Below are 20,300 nucleotides of genomic sequence, written 5' to 3' on the forward strand. Positions count from 1 at the left end.
CAAGGAAGTGCTTGACTGAAAATTGGGTGTTTTGGTTAATTAAAACACCTCTTTTGAAAATAATGAACAGCCTTATTTTATTATATCCTTTATCAAGCACATCCTCGATTACTGCTCTATTTGGGGTCTTCAGGCGTATCCTGGGTAACCTCACTGGTGTCTGAAGCCGCCATGTTTTTTGGCCTGCTCAACAATGCCTTGACTTGGAACAGGCCACAATGATTTCTTAATGATGAAGTTTTTCTTTTTCACTTGCCTCAATCATATTATTGAATGCCTGCTCATCATAGCTAAAAATCGCTGCATACATCACTTTTGTAACTGCTTTAGCTTTCAAATTAAGAGCTTGGGACGATTTCATCCATTATATGATGCAATTTTCCATGATCTACTCTCACAGACTAATTAAAGTATATCATCGAATTATTATTTCGATTTTGAGGATCGGATATCGTCCGGATTAAATACAGGGTGTTTCTAAAAGAGTGATGCAACTTTAAATGTTTATTTACAAAAAAACAAATCTCAGGAACGTGAACGAAACATTTCTTGAAAGCTAATGACATGGTATTTTCTACCACTGATTGCTATTGCAGTAAGTCGCTGCTAGAGTTAGTGAGAGGCCAAGGTCTGAAATCGGTATTTATGCAAAATCCTTGTAATTGATGTTCTCGATGTGTGCCCCTCTTGCATGTATGAGACAGGCATTGATCCTGTCTCAAAAGTTCTGTTCAACTTTCCTGTCTGTCTCATGTGGCACTGCCTGGAGTTATAATATAACTTATAAGATTAAAAAAAGAAAGATCTACGAACACGTGAGTGAAGAGGAAGACAAGGTTTTCTCTGCAAGTGCAGGTAAAGGCCCGGTCACACCTTGACGTTTTAGCCAGCGATGGCAACGTATTAAAATGTATGTAAAACGCTGGCTGACGTTGAACTTTTGATGTTTTTTTTTTAAGATTCTGACGTATTCATAACGAGTTGGTCGTATGCATAACATATTAGTAATGGACACAGAACGTTTCGTTGTGTTATAGATAACTTATACCAACGAATGCTGAACCTGTTGTTGGCCTACACAACCTATGCCCAACAATAGTCTAACTTCGGCATAGCGCGTTGCACGCATCGCCGACGATGTCGTGACGTAGCCTATTAAAAGGCTGACGCACAACGATTCGAATCATAACTGCCGTAGAAATGGAAGTGACAACATCGCGGTCACACCTTGGCGAACTTGCCAGCGTATGCCAACCTAAGAAAAATGTGTCTAAAACGTTGGGGGCACGTCAAATACGGTATGAGTAAGTTTGGTATACGTGAGTAGAACGCTAAAGTACGCTATCATACGTCGTAGTAAGTAGAGTATGTCAAGAAATTTTAAACATGTTCAAAATTTTACGACGTACTCGGCGTATGACACACGTTCCGCATGCGATGGGGATAAGTTTTACACACGATATGCGGACGCTTACACACGTCCACAAAGGCTACTTATAAGCTACTCATAAGTCGAAACATGTCGCGGTAATGTCTTTTTTACGCGAAACTTATTTCTAACTTATGTTTGACGTGCTTTGAACCAATTCTTTACGTAGTCCCAACACACATCGACGTATGTAGATGTATTCCAATGACGTCTTCCGGTCGACAAAAAAAAAATGAATGTTTCTAGCTTACAACTGCCATATAAAGACGTGTTCCCAGCGGTTTTGGGAATTGGTATATAAAAATGCTGCTCATAAAAGGGGAACCCAACAGTGTTTTCGAGTTCCTTTTTGAGTCGATGTCCATGTCAGCAGTAACAGTATCAGTATCAGTATTAGTATTAGTAGTAGTTTGTTCATGTTGGCAGTTGTAGGTGAGTGTGAGGGGGAGGGTGTGGGTTATGATGGATCGTCCTTGTGTCCGCGTGTCCACGGGTAGGGTCATAGGCTGCCACTCAACGATTTAAATGGCTGCATCTCCACGATTGAAAGTAGACGCTTGCGCTCAACAATTGGATTTTTTTTACACTCAACGACTTTTAAACGGTACCACTCAGCTAGTTTCATTGTTTACAATGAACGATTTAAATTGCTGTCACTCGCCTTTGTTTTTTGACGCTGGCGCTCAGAAATTTTAATCGTTTCTATTGAACGTGCTAAATCGCTCAAACCCCACTATTGAATGTAGACGCTTGCGCTCAACAATTCGATTTTTTTTTTACACTCAACGACTTTTAAACGGTACCACTCTGCTATTTTCATTGTTTACAATGAACGGTTTAAATTGCTGTCACTCGCCTTTGTTTTTTGACGCTGGGGTTTGGAAATTTGAAGCGTTTTTTCTGAACGTGTTAAAACGCTCAAACTCGACTATTTTAAATAGACGCTGCCGATGGACAATTGGAATCATAGCCAAGCTAGACATCGAAGTGTGAACATCCTCGTCATGCCGAAGAAAAGTTTGAAGAATGCTGCAAATAAGTGTCCTGGCCGTGGCCGTGGACGTTGACGCAAGGACGATCCATTATACCGACGTCTTTCAGCCTATGAGTAACTTAAAAGTAACGTCTGTCGATGTGTGGCAACAATCGCGTAACGTGCCAACAACACGTTAATCATAGGTTAGAAATAAGTTTCGGGTACGCTAAACATTATCTCGGCGTGTCTCAACTTATGATTAACTTACAAGTAGCATGTGTTGACGTCTGTCAACGATCGCAGACCGTGCATACAACTTGTGGCCAGCGTAGCGGAACGTGTGAGTCATACGCCGGCATACGTCGTGAAATTTCAAGCATGAAAAAATTTGAGGACAACCGAAAAGTACAACGTTTAAAGCCAACGTACAACGTCGTATGGCAGTGTTTTTCAGCGTGCTCTCAATGTTATCAAAACTTACCCATAACGTATACAACGTGTGCCAGCGTTTTAGAAAAAAAATTCAAAAATCGGCATACGTTGGCTAAAACGTCAAGGTGTGACCGGGCCTTAAGATTGTTCTGTGATAATTATGATAATTGATACACTGTGATTTCAAAATTAAGTTTATTAACGATAAAATTACAGTTTACAAGTTATATTGCAGGTTTATAGCATACGAGCTGAGATACCCAGTGTTACCCAAGATAAATTTCACATTATTTCCCCATTTTATATAAAATAAAGTTTAAAACAAAAGGCTGAATTTGATTAATCGATTTTTTTTTCTCTGGCTGTTGCATGTCGTTCACAGTCAGCTTCAAGACGTGATTGTCTTTCTTGTGAGCTTTCCTGCTTCTGGGTTGTTTTTTTTCCTGGCTGCTGATGTAGATCTGCCCCAAACTTGCCCGTTTGTTTGTTGACATGGTAAAGTTGTTGGGATTTTCAAAAAATGCAAAAAAAACATTGCCACATTAACTTCCTTTATCAACCATTACGCACATGACGGGACCTAATGTGACAGAAAATGATGGGACCGATTTTTTGGAAAAAATGCACCGAAATCTGGAATTGCACCAAATCAAACTGCAGGTACAGTCAAATGCAGTGTTGTTGCAGAGCCCGGTACACTACGCACTCCTTTCTTGGAAGCTCTAGGTCAAATGGTTTTCTTGGTAGCTCTAGGTCAAATGGTTTGTGCTTGCATAAAAGAGAAACAGATAGACAAACTGACAGGCTGACCGACTCTGTGTTCCCTCTTCATCCCTTAAGAGGTTCCCTTGCCAAATTTGGAAGCTCTAGGTCAAATGGTTTGTGCATGCATCAAGGACAGACAAACAGACAGGCCAAAATACAGGATGTTTTAAAAAGATTGATACAACTTTGACTTCCTGTCATTTCTTCGTTTTGTGACCTATACCATTTTCCTTTTCACGGTTTGGTGGTGTTATCGTGGTATTTGTTCCCTGGGATTTCTAGCTCCGTAGCTCAACTATGCCATTGACAGTAAAGCAGGCCAAAAGTCGTGGCTCTGTGGTGTGAGACTAAATCATATGGAGACACCTGGGGGGGGGGGCAGAACCACCTAAGGAGATCAGTGAGAGGTACCGGAAAGGGCCTAATGTCACTGCTTCTGCGCCTTCAATGCCGGATGGGGAACGCGAGCGCCTTGCTGGTTTGAGAATGACAACAACACGATGAGCACTACCGGGCCATGCTCCAGAAGTCCCATAATGAGCTAGCCCAAAAGGTCACCCCAAACTAGCTCAGCATGACAGTTTATGCAGGAATGTGTACCCCCGCATATAGCTGGTGACACCATCACTTTCCTGCGGCAGCTCTTCAGAAACAACCTCGTTGCCCTGGGTACCGCTCATGACTGGGCACCCCATAGTCCAGACTTGAACCCTCTGGACAACTGGTTCTGGGGGGCTGCCAAAGGCTCTGTCTATGTCAACCACCCTGCCACACTGGATGATCTGAAGCAGGAGGTGTCAGACTACCTCCAGGCAGTGCCACATGAGACAAACAGGAAAGTTGGACAGAACTTTGGAGTCAGGATCAATGCCTGTCTGAGGGCACACATCAAGAACGTCCATGACAAGAATTTTGCATTCATGGCAATTTCAGACCTTGCACTCTCACTAACTCTCGCAGTGACTTAGGCCGAAATCACATTTGCCATGGCGGCTGTGGGGTCTCCAAAATCTATGGCCACTAGCAATTACACGGCGGCCGCAGTATTTCCACGGTCACACAATGTAGCAGTGACATGTTTTTATTTTTCGGGGAGCCGCACAGCGTATTTAGAAATCGTGGAGATCGAAAACGTGGGGTTGCCGTATGGTCTTTGATTTGATGTCGCATGGTGACTTTAAGGGGGCCCTGCGGCGGCCATAGAATTTTCAAGGCAGACGCAAGGAAGTCTCAAGGTGCCTGCAAGGCGACCACAGGGGGGCCCTAAGGCGAACGTGCGGCCAGACGGACGGTAACGAGTGGGTTCATTTTTTTTTTTTCGGCTTGTCGAATTGCTACGGCGAACGTAGAAATAAAAAAAAGTTATAACTCCGCATTATAATTCCACGGCGACCCCTACGGACTGTAAAAGATAGCCAAATGGTGTAGGGCCACCCTGAGGCCACCGCAGAACCTCTGCGGCCACCGCATGTTTCTGTCAATTCAGAGGGCGTACGGCCACCGAATCCTCGCCGTAGAGCAAATATGACTTTGGCCTTACTGCAATAGCAATCAGTGATAGAAAATACCATGTCATACGCTTTCAAGAAATGTTTGGTTCATGTTCCTGAGGTTTCTGTTTCTTTGTGAATAAACATTTACAGTTGCATCATTCCCTTTTTGAAACCCCCTGTATTTAAGATAAGATTTAAAAAAAATAGATCGAAGGAGAACATGCGATCAGGGATGAAGAAGAGGAAGTTCAGGAGCATCCGGTACGAAAAAGATCGGCTTTGTGAGTGTCTCGTCTGGAGTGGACATTCTGAGAGAGCGCTTGCAGAGGTGAAAGAAGCACACTAAGCTTGGAGGCGCTGGGAAAGCAGACGAGCATGCTCGAAGCTGACTTTTTTTTCCATGAGTACCAAACCATTTCTGCTGGTACTCATTGGAGAACCAAATAAAGAAAATATGTGTGAACCCCTGCTTATAAGCAGTGGGTATGTTTTTGCTCCATGCATGCAATGTGGTTTATTTCTTTTTTTTGCCTATACAGAGCTGCCAGTTGTCTATACACTGCCCAAATAAAGGTATGCGTCAGAAGAACATGTTGCATGCTTGGAACAAGATTGTCTGTAGGGTGGGTATTCTGATAATAATAATAGGAACGATAATCGTGACGATGTAATCCCTTTTGTTGTGACTGCAAAGTCACAAGGTTAAAGCAGTATATTATTCATGACTCGGTAGAAGCAGTGTACTGATAACTGCAAATAAGCCATAACTAATTTGCTGGGGTTGGGAGGAGAAAGTTGGAGGTTGGGTTGTGGGAGAGAGTTGGAGTTTCGGGGGGGGGGGGATCAAATAAAGGTCTTCTCCCATCGTTTACAAGGAATTTTCCCGCTGAAGTTCTGTAGGTCCTTTAAAAAAAAAATTATATACATTTTTTGTGCGGAGCAATTGATGCAGCGTTTCAGTTTTATATCCACTGCCTGCATTTTTTTTTTTCTGTCGGAGTGTAAGGCTGCGCTCAAATTGCCTATTCACAACAAGGACGTTTACCTTTGAAGTTCCGCAGGTCCAGCTGTAACTAATTAGCCTAAATTTCATAATATCGTTTTCATCGTAATAATTAATAACACAACCTTCCTAATATGTCGCACCACAACGGCATAATAATGCCGTCCTAACGTTCATTATTAAAGCGGCATATTATTTGAGGAACCACTTCTGGTAACTAATTCATTTTTTTTTTTAATTGTTACATGTCAATTAATGTAGTGACACTGTATTCCCTTTGTCGTGACTGCAAAGTTACTCTATTAAAGTGTGGTGTATAATTATTCATGACTCATTGAGAAGCAGTGTATTATTTCAGAACCCACTTCTGATGACTGATAACAAGCTGTAATTAATTTGCTTAAATTTCTTAATTGTTGCATGACAGTTGTTGCAGTAACACTGTAGTCTGCATATTCCCTTTGTCCTGACTGCAGCATTGCTGGCATGACTGCAGGTGACAGCTAAGTAGCATACTTCAAATCCATTCTTCTTTATTGGTTCACGAGTCAGTAAGTGACCACTATATTCGTTATTGGTTCACGAGTCAGTAAGTGACCACTATATTCGTTATTGGTTCACGAGTCAGTAAGTGACCACTATATTCGTTATTGGTTCACGAGTCAGTAAGTGACCACTATATTCGTTATTGGTTCACGAGTCAGTAAGTGACCACTATATTCGTTATGGGTGTGTGTCTGTCTGTCCCGAGCATAGCTCCGTGGGTTTTGATCCGATCCTGATAAAATTTGGGTGGGAGGTTTATATCATGATCTAGTTGTGTTTTCCTGAGAATGGGCGTGCTGCGCCCATTATGGGCGGAGCCACGCCCCAAAAACGTGTTTTTAGGGGGTAGCTGATTTCAAGTTGCATCTTCTCCGAGGGGGTTTGTCGAATCTGGCAGGGGTTTCGGTATTTGGTTAGCCTAATGGCACCTGCATAGCCCCACGGAGCTCGTTTTTTTTTTTTTCATTTTTGTCCCAAGGTCAAGGTCACAAGGTCACGACCTTAGAAAATGTCAAAAAAATCAATAAATTGGGCATCGAGCTCCTTGGGTTTTCAACTCTTTCGAATGAAAGTTGGTATGCAAGTAGTGCTCTTTTAGTACTACACCTTTCATCATTTCCGTTTTTCACGATTCCCGCCAGTTTGCCCGTGGCGTCCCCTCGAAGGTCAAAAAATAAAAAAGGTGAACCGTGTACATTGCTCGTGAACCATCGCCGTCTCCAGACTTGTTCAATTGTTAAACTCATTATACAAGCCCCAAAAATGCCCAAAAGTACCCGAAAGACTTTTGTTCATCGCAATGTTGCTGAACAATGCCCTCGTGATTTGACATGACATTATCAATAATGGCGCCGTGCCAATTTTGGCACATTGAGTCAGCAATCTGCATGAAACCAATGCAGCTCAACTTGGTCAGGCACATGTTGCTATGTCTCCATCTTGCTTGCAATATGTACATGCCACTGATGCAGCTCAACACCAGCTTCCTGAAAATCAGCGTCAAGATGTTGCAGATGAGGCCATCAGGAATCTTTTGCAGCGACAATGCCGCTCTATGCAATCATTTTGTGTGGCACGGTGACAGAATCTCGATGAAATTGCTCTTTCTGATCTTGCTGTATATGAGCATACCTGCGGTATGATGGATCAATCATGTGGTTTCTGCAACGCCTTGATGTGGCAAGATGAGCATGTTGACAGACCCACCAGGGAACCACAATTTAGTATGTGATGTCTGTCTGGCAAGATTCGCTTCCCGAATATTCCTGATCCACCACTTCAACTTCATCATCTTCTTACTGGTGATCACACATCAGGAAATTCAACGCAGGATTGTCATTGGCCAACATGAAAATAACAGATGTGACCATCTTTCGAGGGAGCGCCAACTTTCGAATCCACGGCGTGGTTTTTCATTTGATGGGTCCTACGAGGAATGCTGATGGCCAAGAATCAGCAGGTCTGCAGACATATTTCTATGATGTTGAAGATAAAGTCCAAATTTGTGTGCAGCGGCTTCCTCCTTCCCAACAAAGCAACTGCGAGTCAGAGGAAAATCTTTATTGAACTCTGTCAGAAATGCTTCTCAATGCTCCCAAACAACTATCTTTTGTCTTTTTGGGGTGTCCAGGAGTAGATTGAAACTGGAAACCTTCTTTCAGACATTTCAATTTCCTATCATGCTGACAGAAGACTTCCATGCTGACCTGATAGGCAAACATGCTGGATGCTATAATCTACTGACCAGCAATGAGATTGATATACTGCTACCTCAATCCTCTGAGGGTGATACAGGACAGGAGAGGAGCCGCATGGTTGTGTGTACCTTTTGTGCATAAGGGAACAGGGATCTTTGCTTGCAGCACTTCAGGGATGATCATCAAAGCTATGATCTCCTCTGTTACCCAATTATTTTTCCACATGGCACTGATGGTTTCCATCGCCAAATTTTCTTCAGAATTGTCGAGGTACTGTTACTACTAAACAATTGTATTCCTACCAGTTGATGAAACATCAGGGAAGCTTTAACATCCTGCACAGCTGCAAACGACTTTCAGCACTTCTGCATCGATATGTGGGCCAAAATTGAAACCAGTTGGCTGCACTGTCTGCATTTCAACCCACATCAACTGTGTGCCCCCTATACAATGGCCTGCAAGATGCTAATCTTGCAAGGGATGCTGAGCATGCTGGTCATCATGAGATTCTTCCTTCTACATTCATGGGTGGCCCACAATTTATGTCAAAGCAATTATCAAGATGCCATGGCAATTGTCCCAAAATTTGTAAAACCAGCACTGTTCATCACATTCACCCGCAATGTGTGTTGGCACAAATCGTCAGTGAACTGGAAAATGGGCAAACGGCTGCTGATTGACCTGACTTGACTGCCAGAGTCTTCAAAAGTAAGTTGCATCACCTCCAAGCTGACATCACAAACTGTGTACTCAGTCGTGTAAGAGCTTACGTTCTCTGCTTACGGCTGCCTCACGCCCATTTGCTGATTATTCTCGAAGTTGAACAGCACATTTAGACTAACACACAAAGTTGTCAGTGCTAAATTCACTGACCGTGCTCAACCATGATCGCAAGAGCTTTTTGAATCAGTCAGAAAATACTTGCTGCATGGACCTTGCAGAGCGCTGAACCCGAATTGCCCATGCATTGTTTTCGGCATCTGTTCTAAGAAATTCCCAAAGGATTTCTGCCCTCATTGAAGTCCAGCTATGGGCGGCAGGTGAGGGTATCTGGCAGGGATTTAAAGTGTACAACCAAAGCATCGTGCCTTACAATCCATGGTTGTTACTGAAATATCATGCCCATATCAATGTGGAATACTGCGTCTCAATAAGAGCTGTCATACACCTTTACAAATACATAACCAAAGGTGTTGACCGGACTACAATCTGCTTTGCCACAAGCATTGATCAGGTCCGAGTCGCAATCGATGAATGCGAAGATGAGATCAGATAGTACGAGCAGTGTTGATTTGTTCGTGCCTCAGAAGGAGGATGGAGAATCTTTGGGTTTTCAATGCAAGACCTCTCCCCGGCAGTTCAACAATTTTGTTCATTTGCTGAATGTCACATTTAGCCCTGCCAATCCAGATTGAGTGTTCGCTGCAGCAGCAAGTACTACGCTAACTGCCTATTTTGTGATGAACTCTAAAGACGTGGCTGTTAGAAACATCCTTTATTGCAATTTCCATGAACACTTCACCTGGAAGAAAAATCGTTGGTAACAGTGAGTTGGTCCCACTAGATCAATAGAAATAGTTTAAACTGTTCACCCAAGCCAAGGAGAAATCTTATATCTGTGTCTTCCTCTTCATCAGCAGACTGGTGCTACGAACTCCGAGGGTTTGCGGACAATCAACGGACAAGTCTGCGAGATCTTCAAGCACGCTTGCCAGTTATTGTCTGGTGTTGGCCTAATGGTTAGAGTGGTGGGCTTTGTATCCTTGGGTCCTGAGTTCAAATCCCGCTCAGCTGTTGAATTGATACCAGGTGGGGTTAACTCGGCCTGTCATCCTTCCGAGGTCGGCAAAATGAGTGCCAGCATGCTGGTATACTGTGTCGGAGTGGCGATCCATCCAGGATTGTGTCCAACAGCCAAGGAGACTGCTTAAGCAGCACCAATGCTCTGCACGGAGTATGGTCCCAATCTCCTCCTCCTTACCAGTTTCTAACCTTACTTGAGGACGACAACAAATTGATTGAGTGTCTAGCTGAAGCTGCACGTACACAGTCGTCATCATGCTTACCTGTTTTTTTAAAATGTTACTTGTTTTTGAACCGATAGAACCCCTAAAGCTGTACAATGACTATTTTGATGATGTATTCCGTGACTTTTATTATCATTGACAGGAACTGTCCGGGCAAGCTCTTCAGGAATCATTTAGCATGTGGCTTGCATGCTTCATGATCAGGTCGAGCACCGTGTGTGACCGACACTCGAGTTTGGTCTTCCTCAAGGAAATTGTCACCTGCGTAATCATTACAACCTTGGCATAGAGAAAATGCACCCTGAAGCAGATGACTTCCTCATTGACCGTATACATCTTAACGCTGATCAACTTATTGCCTTTGAAGCCATCAAAAGCAAAATTGATGGCAGAGAAAGTGGCATCCTCTTTATCGATGCACCAAGTGGAACAGGAAAGACGTTTCTTTTAAATCTTATTCTGGCATATGTTGGAAAGCAGGATCGAATTGCTTTTGCTACAGCTCCTTCGGAAATAGTATGGAAACATTTAAGCTTGGGCGACTGCACACTCCCTTTTTTAAGCGGCCAATCCCACCTCAAGATAATTCTACCTGCAACATGACACCACAGGACACTACTGATCATCTTATTGAGGCTGCAGCCTTGCTGGTGTGCAACGAGACTCCTCTGAACCATCATTTTCTTATTGAGGCTCTTGATCGGTCAATTCAAGACATCACGGTGAACGATTCCTTGCTGCTTGGCGGAAAACTTTTAATCTTGGAGATCATCGTCAAATTATTCCAGTCGTCCAACGAGGAGGTGACCAAACATCGTCAACGCCTGCATGAAAAACTCTCCATTGTGGAGATGTTGCATGATGCTAACTTTAAGAAATCTGAGTGTGCTCAATCTACTTGATGATGCGGATGAAGGAAGTCATAAACGACTCGAGTATTATGCTGATTGGTTGTTGTAACTGGGTGAGGTGCACCTGCCTTTGGTGGAGGGTAACCTTAGCGATGACGTAATTGCAATGCCATCTGCTCTTTGTGTGAACGCGGAAGATAATGTTATAAACCATGTGTATGCCGGACTTGAAGAACCGTCCAATTGTACAAATTCTGAATGGTCAGCTTCACGTGTGATTTTAACCATAACAAATAACATGTTGATCTTCTCAACAGTAAGGTCATGGACTGCCTGTCGGGTGACACTTTCATCTTCAAATGTGTCGATTCTTTGGCCGATGAACACCTAGCTGCCCTTTATCCACCTGAGTTTTTTAACTCAGTAAATCTTACCGGTCTGCCACCATACAAGACCTCACGAAGGTTAACACTCGCATCATATTGTTGCGAAATCTCAATCCTCGCAATGGCCACTGTAATGGAACACGTTACATCTTAACCAAGGTCACTGATCATATTCTTGAGGAGTGGAAGCCCAGTGGTGAGTGTGCCAGGTCTATTCTTCTTATTCCTGGAATTCTTCCTTTCCATCTGACATGGATCTTCCTTTCCAACTCTGCCAATAACAGTTTCTGGTCAGGTCAGCCTTTGCAATGTCTATCAACACAAGCCAGGGTCAGATCCTGCAGAGCTGTGGAGTCCTCCTTCCCACCAGTGTTTTACACGTGGACAGCTGTTCGTTGTAATGAGTAGAGTAGGAGACCCACTCGATCTGCGCATCATTACCAACCAGAATGAATTCTGGATAAGGCGAGGGACTGAACATGCTCCAGGCCGACGAACCTGGAACATCGTTTATAGTGAGACCATGTAAACTCGGGGGCAGATCCAGAGTGACATACATTTGGAGGGTTAATAGTTCCGAAGAAAATGTTGCTTAAAAAAGAAGATGGACCAATTCGGCTCAGTAAACATATCCTTTTATAGTTCACTAGCAGAACCTTTCCGTCACTTTGCTGACGGACCAATTGGCCATCCTGTTTGCCAAAAAAATTGGGCGAGAAGAAGGAAAGGAAGACATTTACCTGTGCATAGAGTGCTTTAACGCCTCCTCCCTGTCCCCACATCCCGCTCCCACACTCACCCTCCTTTGCCCGCTGTTCAGCCTGATATCCCTTCCCTCAAGAAATGTCTCACACAAAATGACAGGCTTTGATAGGCCCCTCCATTTTTGGTGTAGGGGGAAGGGAAGGAGGATAAATTTACCCATGCAAAGAGTGCTTTAACCTCAGCGTTGCCCAGGTAAAAAGGGAATTGTAATACCCTCTGCCACCACTACCAGGTGGCACTGCACAGTACACATTTACGCATAGAATTTATGCTCCACAGCCCCCCAAACCCCCACATCAGGCTGCGGCAACACAGCATATGTTGCCACCCACACAAACCTGAATTTGTATCACGAGTTTGGAGTTTGTAACTTAAAAGATGCAGCCATTCATTAGGAACAAAGAAAGCCACAGAGAGAGAAACATTGGTGTTTCTAATGCTTATAGAGAGTCCACACCCCCTTTCAAATTTTGCACCTTTTGTTTCCTTAGAGCCTGGAATTAAATTGCATTAAATCAGACTTTTCCACCTTTATTTGCACATCGTAACCCACAACTTCCAAGTGAAAAATTAATGAAAAATACAAGACTGGAATATCTTGGATGGATAAGTGTCCACCCCCCTGAGTTAATACTTGGTGGAAGCATCTTTGGCAGCAATTACAGCTGTGAGTCTGTTGGGATAGGTCTCCACCATCTTTGCACGCCTTGATTGGGTAATACTTTGTTTTTTTTGTATTCCTTGTCGAGGCTCGTGTGAGAGCTAACACACAATGCACCGCAAGGGGGGGGGGGCATGAGACGAGGGGTGGGAGTGGGGAACAGAGACATTAGGAGATCTGTGGAAGGGAGAGAGATGGGATGGGGAACATGGGGAATACAAGATGGACATTACAGGGACTTTCAGGAAGGAAAACAGGGAATTTGAAGGAGGTGTATTTGGGGTGGATTTACGGGGGTAGAAAAGATCGAGAATTTGGATGGGGGATGATAAGAGGTGGTGGTGAACAGCTGTTTTGAAGGCCTGGAGGGAAGAATGGGATTGAACAGAGTGAGGGAGTTTATTCCATAGGTGGGGAAAAAGAGGAATGAAAGAGTGAAGGTGAGCACTGATTCATGATTTTGGTAGTTTTAGCAGAAGGGGGTTGTTGGCGGACCTTGAGCGCCCTGCGGAAATATGGTGGGGACAAATCGCAGACAGAGCGGGGTGGGGGGGGGACTCAAGAGGAGACGGTGGAAGACAGAAAGACCACCGACCAGCCTGCGGTGAGAGAGTGAGAGGCCAAAAGACAGCCTCATCGCGGGAGATGCCAATGATCCGAAATGCCTTGGTTTCCACAGCATGAAGCCAAGAAAGGTGGGAGGCAGGAGCACCAGCCCAGAGGGGAGAGCAGTACTCCATCAGGCTGGGGACGAAAGCTTTGAAAGTGGTCAGGAACTCAGGTGGGCCTAGGAAGGACTATGCACGACAGAGGATTCCCAGTCGGCGACTGGCTTTGGAGGCCAGGTTGGAAATGTGGCTTTCCCAGGAAAGGTCATGGCAGATATTGAGACCCAGAAGCTTGAAAGAAAGGACTTCTTCCAGAGGATTGTAGAGAAAGTGAATGGGGGGGGGGCGTGGGGGTCTAAACGGTCCTTTCGGAGAGTCATAGTGAGAGTGCAACATTTGTCCGGATTGAAAGACATGTTCCACGTGTTGGACCAGTTTGTGATTTTACCCAGATCTGCAGTGAGCGAAGAAGCTGCTGCATGCCGGTCTGAGGGATGACAGATTGTACGGCAGAGGGAGAAGTCATCAGCAAAGAGATAAAGAGGATTTTCAGAGAGTCAGAGAGATCATTGATGAAAACCAGAAAAAGAACAGGGCTCAGAACGCTGCCTTGAGGAACTCCAGCTGGACAAGAAGAGGGGATTAAACAACTCCATTTAGGGCCACACGTTGACTGCAACCGGAGAGGAAGTCTGCGAGCCATGAGTGGAGATGGCCTTGGATACCATAGGAAGAGAGTTTGGTGAGCAGGGCAGGGTGCCAGACCATGTCAAAAGCACGCAATATGTCTCGGGATATGGCTCTGATTTCATGTCCGGCATTGAGGACCTCCATCCATTGTTGGGAGAGCAGAAGCAGCATATCCAGGGTAGAGTGACCTGGTCTGAAACCAAATTGATGATCGGAAATCAGGTCATTGGAGAAGAGGAAGGATTTAATGTCTGAAGTGATGATGGATTCCATAACCTTGCTGATGATTGGGAGAAGGCTGTTTGGTCTGTAGTTGCAGGGATCTGTTTTTGCACCTTTTTAAGCAGGGAGGTAATGTTTGCTGATTTCCAAGCAGAAGGCAGATGACCTTGAGCAAATGAGAAGGTGAATAGAACAGAGAGAGGGTGAACAAGAGCAGAGGAGCAGGTTTTTAGGACACGTGTGCTGATGCCCCCTGGACCGGTTGCAGAATCTGAGTCGAGGTTTGACAGCAAGCTCTCCACCTTGTCAGGAGAAAAGGACACAGAGACCAGGGACAGTTGGGTGCGACTGGGTAAGTGGGTACAGAAAGTGATGGGTTTTGGACACAAGATTTCGATGCAAACACTGAGTTTAGGCATTCAGCCTTTTCACGTGCGGTATCAGCAATGCGGCCATTTGGGGTAAGGGAGGGGATGGAGGGGGAACATACACCAGAAACAGATTTGATTAGACGCCACCAGGATTTGTAGGAAGGAGAGAGGTTTGAAAGTTCAGACTTGAGCTTTGAAAGATGTTGTTTTCTGGCTCTCTTGAGTGTAGATACACACTTGTTCCAAGCTTTATGGGAGGAACTGAGATTACCCTCTGTTGGGTTTGCTTTCGATGAGGCAAAGGCAAGTTGTTTCAGGACAACTGACTCGCCACACGCTTCAGTGAACCAAGGGTGCGAGGAAGGGTATGACAACTGAAGACGAGAGGGGATAAATCTGGGCATGAGGGAGAGCAAGTTTCTTTGAAAGAATTCCCAGGATGAGTTTATGTTGGAGAAAGTAGCGATGGGAGACCAGTCTATAAGTTTGATGGCTGCTAGGGTACCCTGCCAGTCGGCTTGAGTGAAATGCCAGACTCGACAGCGCTGAGGTGGTTCTCTGATAATAGCCAGAGAGATGTCCACTTTGACAAGGACGTGGTCAAAAGAACCAATCGGAGCGGAGGAAGAGCAGCAGATATTTTCAAGGAAATTTGTCAAAATCAAATCCATAAGAGATAGAGTACCATTGGTTAAGATCCGGGTAGGGAAATTGTCCGATTGAGTCAGTCCCAATGAGTCGCAGCAAGCTTTTACTGAAGTGCCATGACAGGTGCGAGAGGTACCCACACCTCGCCAACTGGCATGATGACAAATGAAGTTGCCACATAAGAGGAAGAGAGAGTTTGGATGAGAAGATAGAAGTTGATCCATGTTTTCGGATAGTGAGGTGTAAATGGTGTCATCACTGTTTGGTGGATGGTACAGTACACATATAAACATGAGGTGGGAGTGGAGGGGAAGCCGCAGCCAGAGGTATTCCTGGGGGTGTGGAGGAGTAAGGGCAGTGCATGGAGAGTGAGGAATAGTCTTTGATGAAGAGAGCAACTCCTCCACCAGGACGAGGCTCAGGTCTGTCATACCGGAGAAGGGAGTAACCAGGGAGAGATACCGGGGAGTTAGAGATGTCTTGAGGGAGGAAAGTTTCTGTTAGGCAGATTATGTCTGGTTTGTCAGTGGTAACCTGGATGGAAAGATCTGAAAGGTTTGAGCGAAGGCCCCGGATATTTAAGGTGCACACTGTTAATTTGCCCATTCTTCTCCACAAAACTGTTCAAACTCAGTCAAGTTGTGTGGGGAGTGTTGATGGACAGCAATCTTCACGTCATGCCACAGGGTTTCGATTGGATTTAGGTTGGGGCTCTGACTGGGCCACTCAAGGACATTCCTTAGCCACTCCAGTGTAGCTTTGGCTGTGTGCTTCGAGTCGTTGTCATGCTGAAAGGTGAACTTCCATCCCAGTTTCAGTTTTCTTGCAGAGGGCAGCAGTTTTTCCTCAATGATTTTTCTGTATTTTGCTTCATCCATTTTCCCTTCTATCCTGACAAGTGCCCCAGTCCCTGCTGATGAGAAACATCCCCATAACATGATGCTGCCACCACCATGCTTCACAGTCGGGATGGTGTTCTTTGGGTGATGTGCTGTGTTGGGTTTGCACCAAACGTAACGTTTTGCATTTCGGCTAAAAAGTCCCATCTTGGTTTTGTCAGACCACAAATTTTTTTGCCACTTGGCTTCAGAATGTCCGGAGTATTTTCTTTTGCTTTGTTTTGTTTTGCATACCTCAAACGGGACTTTCGGTGGGCTTTTTTAAATAATGGCTTCCTTTTCTTGCCACCCTGCAGGCCAGACTTGTGTGCTTGGTATGTTGTTGTCACATGTACACAGTAACTAGTCTTTGCCATAAAGGCATGCAACTCTTTCAAAGTTGCCTCTTGGTGGCCTCTCTGATCAGTCTCCTCCTTTGCTGGTCATCCAGTTTGGAGGGATGGCCTGATCTAGGAAGGGTCTTGGTGGTACCATGCACCTTCTACTTTTAATAATTGTCTTGCATGTGCTCCAAGAGTTATTCAAGGCCTTTGAACTACTTTTATGCCCATCCCCTGATGTGTGCCTTTCCACAACTTTATCCCAGAGGTCTTTTGAAAGCCCCTTGGTGCTCATGGTGGAGTCTTTGCTGTGAAATGCACTACCCAGCAGATGAAACCTACAGGAACAGCTGATTTTATTCTGAAACTCGCAGAGCCTACCCATCACTTCACTGATGGACCAATTAGTCATTGTAGTTGTCAAAAAATTTGGATGAGAAGAGGAAGTAAAGGAAGACAAATTTATCCATACATAGAGTGCTTTAACCCCACACACCCCCTCCCCACCCCCTTTTTCAGATTCCGCTCCCCCCCCCCCTTTGCCCCCTCACCCTAGTTCGTCCTGATGTCAGTTATGGGAACACACACACACACACACACACACACACACACACACACACACACACACACACACACACACACAAGCATTTAAAGGCCATTTTCCCCGCTAAAGCGGGGGTTAGCCTATGTCAGTGATAGGAAAAGGGATATAAAAACGTCAGAGTGGTCTGAAGCTCTAAATGGTCATGGGTCTAATCTGAAGGGAGTAAGGAATCTGAATGGTGTTTAGGTCAGGAGGGTCTAAACTCTAACCATTACACCACCACAGAGTGTGGTTAAAGCTCAGTTTAGACCATTACCATCCTGGTGTTTCACATGTTGGGCGAAGCATATGTGTGTGCCATTTTGCAGATGGGCATTACGTCAGAGGACACATCTACCTCCCAGCACTGATCATTGGTGGACGTTAAAGATCCGATAGTGTTTGGTTTGTTTTCCCAAAGAGTAGGCGAGTTATGGCCGGCACCCTGATAAGAATTGCTAATTCTTAATCTGACTGACTATTGGTGAAGCAATGGCAGACCACCCAACCAAAGCACCCGGCGCAACCAAAGCACCCGGCGCAACCAAAGCACCCGGCCCAACCAAAGCACCCGGCGCAACCAAAGCACCCGGCGCAACCAAAGCACCCGGCGCAACCAAAGCACGTGGCGCAACCAAACCAAACCACGCGGCGCAACCAAACCAAACCACGCGGCGCAACCAAACCAAACCACGCGGCGCAACCAAACCAAGCCACGCGGCGCAACCAAACCACCCGGCGCAACCAAACCACCCGGCGCAACCAAACCACCCGCCGCAACCAAACCACTCGGCACAACCTTTGCCCAGGAATTCCTTTGACAGCACCAACACTGTGTCCAGATTATAGTCCATTTGATTGATTAAGAAATTTTGAACGCTCTTTCTAAGTTCTTATAAATAGCAGTTGAAGAGTTTTTCTTTTTACTGGCCGGTTGCATTGTCACATGCAAATGCATTATCTGACTACAGTGTTTGCAAATATGTGCGAATGAATGAAAATGTTCCATTCTTGTGGTCGTAGGTAATCTGAACGTGACACTACAGGTGTGGGACATCGGGGGACAAACGCTTGGAGGGCCAATGTTGGACAAGTACATATACGGTTCTCATGTGCGTATAAATATTTTCAGGATGACCCTCTGTTGTTAAGTTTGGTTGAGTGGAATGCATTGTTACCGCTTATTGATAATGACTCATCAAAATGTCAATGAGATGAACATTGGTACGTTGTTGAAGGCTTGACAAGTTCATTCGATGCATGCCGAGTCTGGTTTATCTTATGTGAAAGGTCAGGCCTTAAGGATTGTAAACCAAGTACTGCATTTGTTATAAGGTTTGTTTAAAACTTTTTTTTTTAAACCAAGACAATTATTGTCTTGGCTTTGAGCTGTTCCATATGCAACTGCTACTACCACTGCAACTTCATTTCACCTGAAATTATTCTAGTTACTCCAAATCTTTACAACGATTATTCCAAAACTCCACAATGTCTGTGCCAGATGTATATATGTATATATATATATATATATATATATATATATATATATATATATATATATATATATATATATATATATATATATATATATATACATATATATATATATATATATATATATACACATATACATATATATATATATATATATATATATATATATATTTCTCAAACCGAGGCTTTATCTTTTGATAAAAGATACCGATCGGTCTGTTGTTCACATCGGATCACACAGCTCATGATGCTCGGATCTCAGCTTTAAATCCCATATACTGTTGATATATTTTTTTTCCCATTTTCTACTAATTTGTAATTTATGTAAAAGATCGAAGATGTGCTGTATGTAATGGTCCGATATTTTGCCAAAGCCTTCGGTATTGTAAAGTAATCGTCACATAGATATATAGATCTACATAAAACATAACCCTAAGAGAAGTACTGTCATGCAGGGTGTCCTTCTGGTGTATGACATAACAAACCACCAGAGTTTTGAGAACCTCGACGACTGGTACACCGCAGTACAAAAGGTTGCGGCGGACTCAGAACGACGTCCCATGGTGGCCCTGGTTGGAAACAAAAGTAAGAACACACACAAACACACACGCATACGGTAACCCGTCGAGATCTTATGGGCGTTTTCTCACTCACACCTTTGGTGAAAGGATTTGAGCTTTGTTTGTGTGTTTGCAATGAATTCCTGGATTAGCGGTTAGATACAAAACCTAAGTAGAAATGTCTCAAATAAATGAGTGCCTTTGTGTAAGAGACGCAGTACACTTCTTGTGGGTGACAATCAAGTCATTGTAACTCGAGTTACACCCATGCGGTGGAAACTCAACTAGCTATTCCAAATGTTTACACAGTCTTTGAAACCAGTGAAGTAGGATTAATGTCAAATCTCCACTAAGCTGATGACACCGATTCCTGTACAGCATGTTGGTGCATTACGAGGAAGGATCCAAGCAGTAAATGACTGTGTTCCTGTCTTGCTAAGCTATTTATATTACAGTAGTTGTATTTTGTTTCTTCATCTTCTGTTTTGTTTTTCTTCACACATTTCAAAGCAGTAGGGAATGCTGCCTCGGTTGGCTTCACTTGATTACATGACGTTCAATCGTAGCGGGACTCTAAAAATAATCCCATTTGCAATGAGGTGCTTCTTCCTGGCCTGTTTTCAGGGTTGTTTCCTTTCCAAGTAGCCTCTTGAAAGAGCAGATTTGTAAGTCTTAGCCTCGAGAGTGTTTATCAAACTGTTTGGACTTCACTTCCACGTGAACATGAACAGGACTACATACACAAAAGCAGAACGTAACACTGAAAATGCCTTGATGACTTTTACCCTTTTTGTTTTACTTCTTTAATCCCTCGTTTTGTCATCGTCGACTTCCGTCTTCTTTTTCCCTTTGGCTTCTCCCCCCCCCCCTCCTT

General features: G+C 44.2%; 1 protein-coding gene across 1 annotated transcript in view; it reads left to right on the forward strand.

Moving 5' to 3' along the window:
• RAB28 (RAB28, member RAS oncogene family) overlaps window positions 1-20,300 on the forward strand; it is an 85,684-nt gene that overhangs the window by 14,724 nt on the left and 50,660 nt on the right. Inside the window, exons 3-4 of the mRNA XM_085872193.1 lie at window positions 18,396-18,484; window positions 19,322-19,451. Of these exons, the coding sequence (XP_085728319.1) occupies window positions 18,396-18,484; window positions 19,322-19,451 (219 nt within the window). The remainder of the gene's footprint in view (window positions 1-18,395; window positions 18,485-19,321; window positions 19,452-20,300) is intronic.

Source organism: Eptatretus burgeri, chromosome 1 (genome assembly GCF_056783735.1).
Source record: "Eptatretus burgeri isolate ZD-2024b chromosome 1, Ebu_testis_v1, whole genome shotgun sequence".
NCBI lineage: Eukaryota > Metazoa > Chordata > Myxini > Myxiniformes > Myxinidae > Eptatretus > Eptatretus burgeri.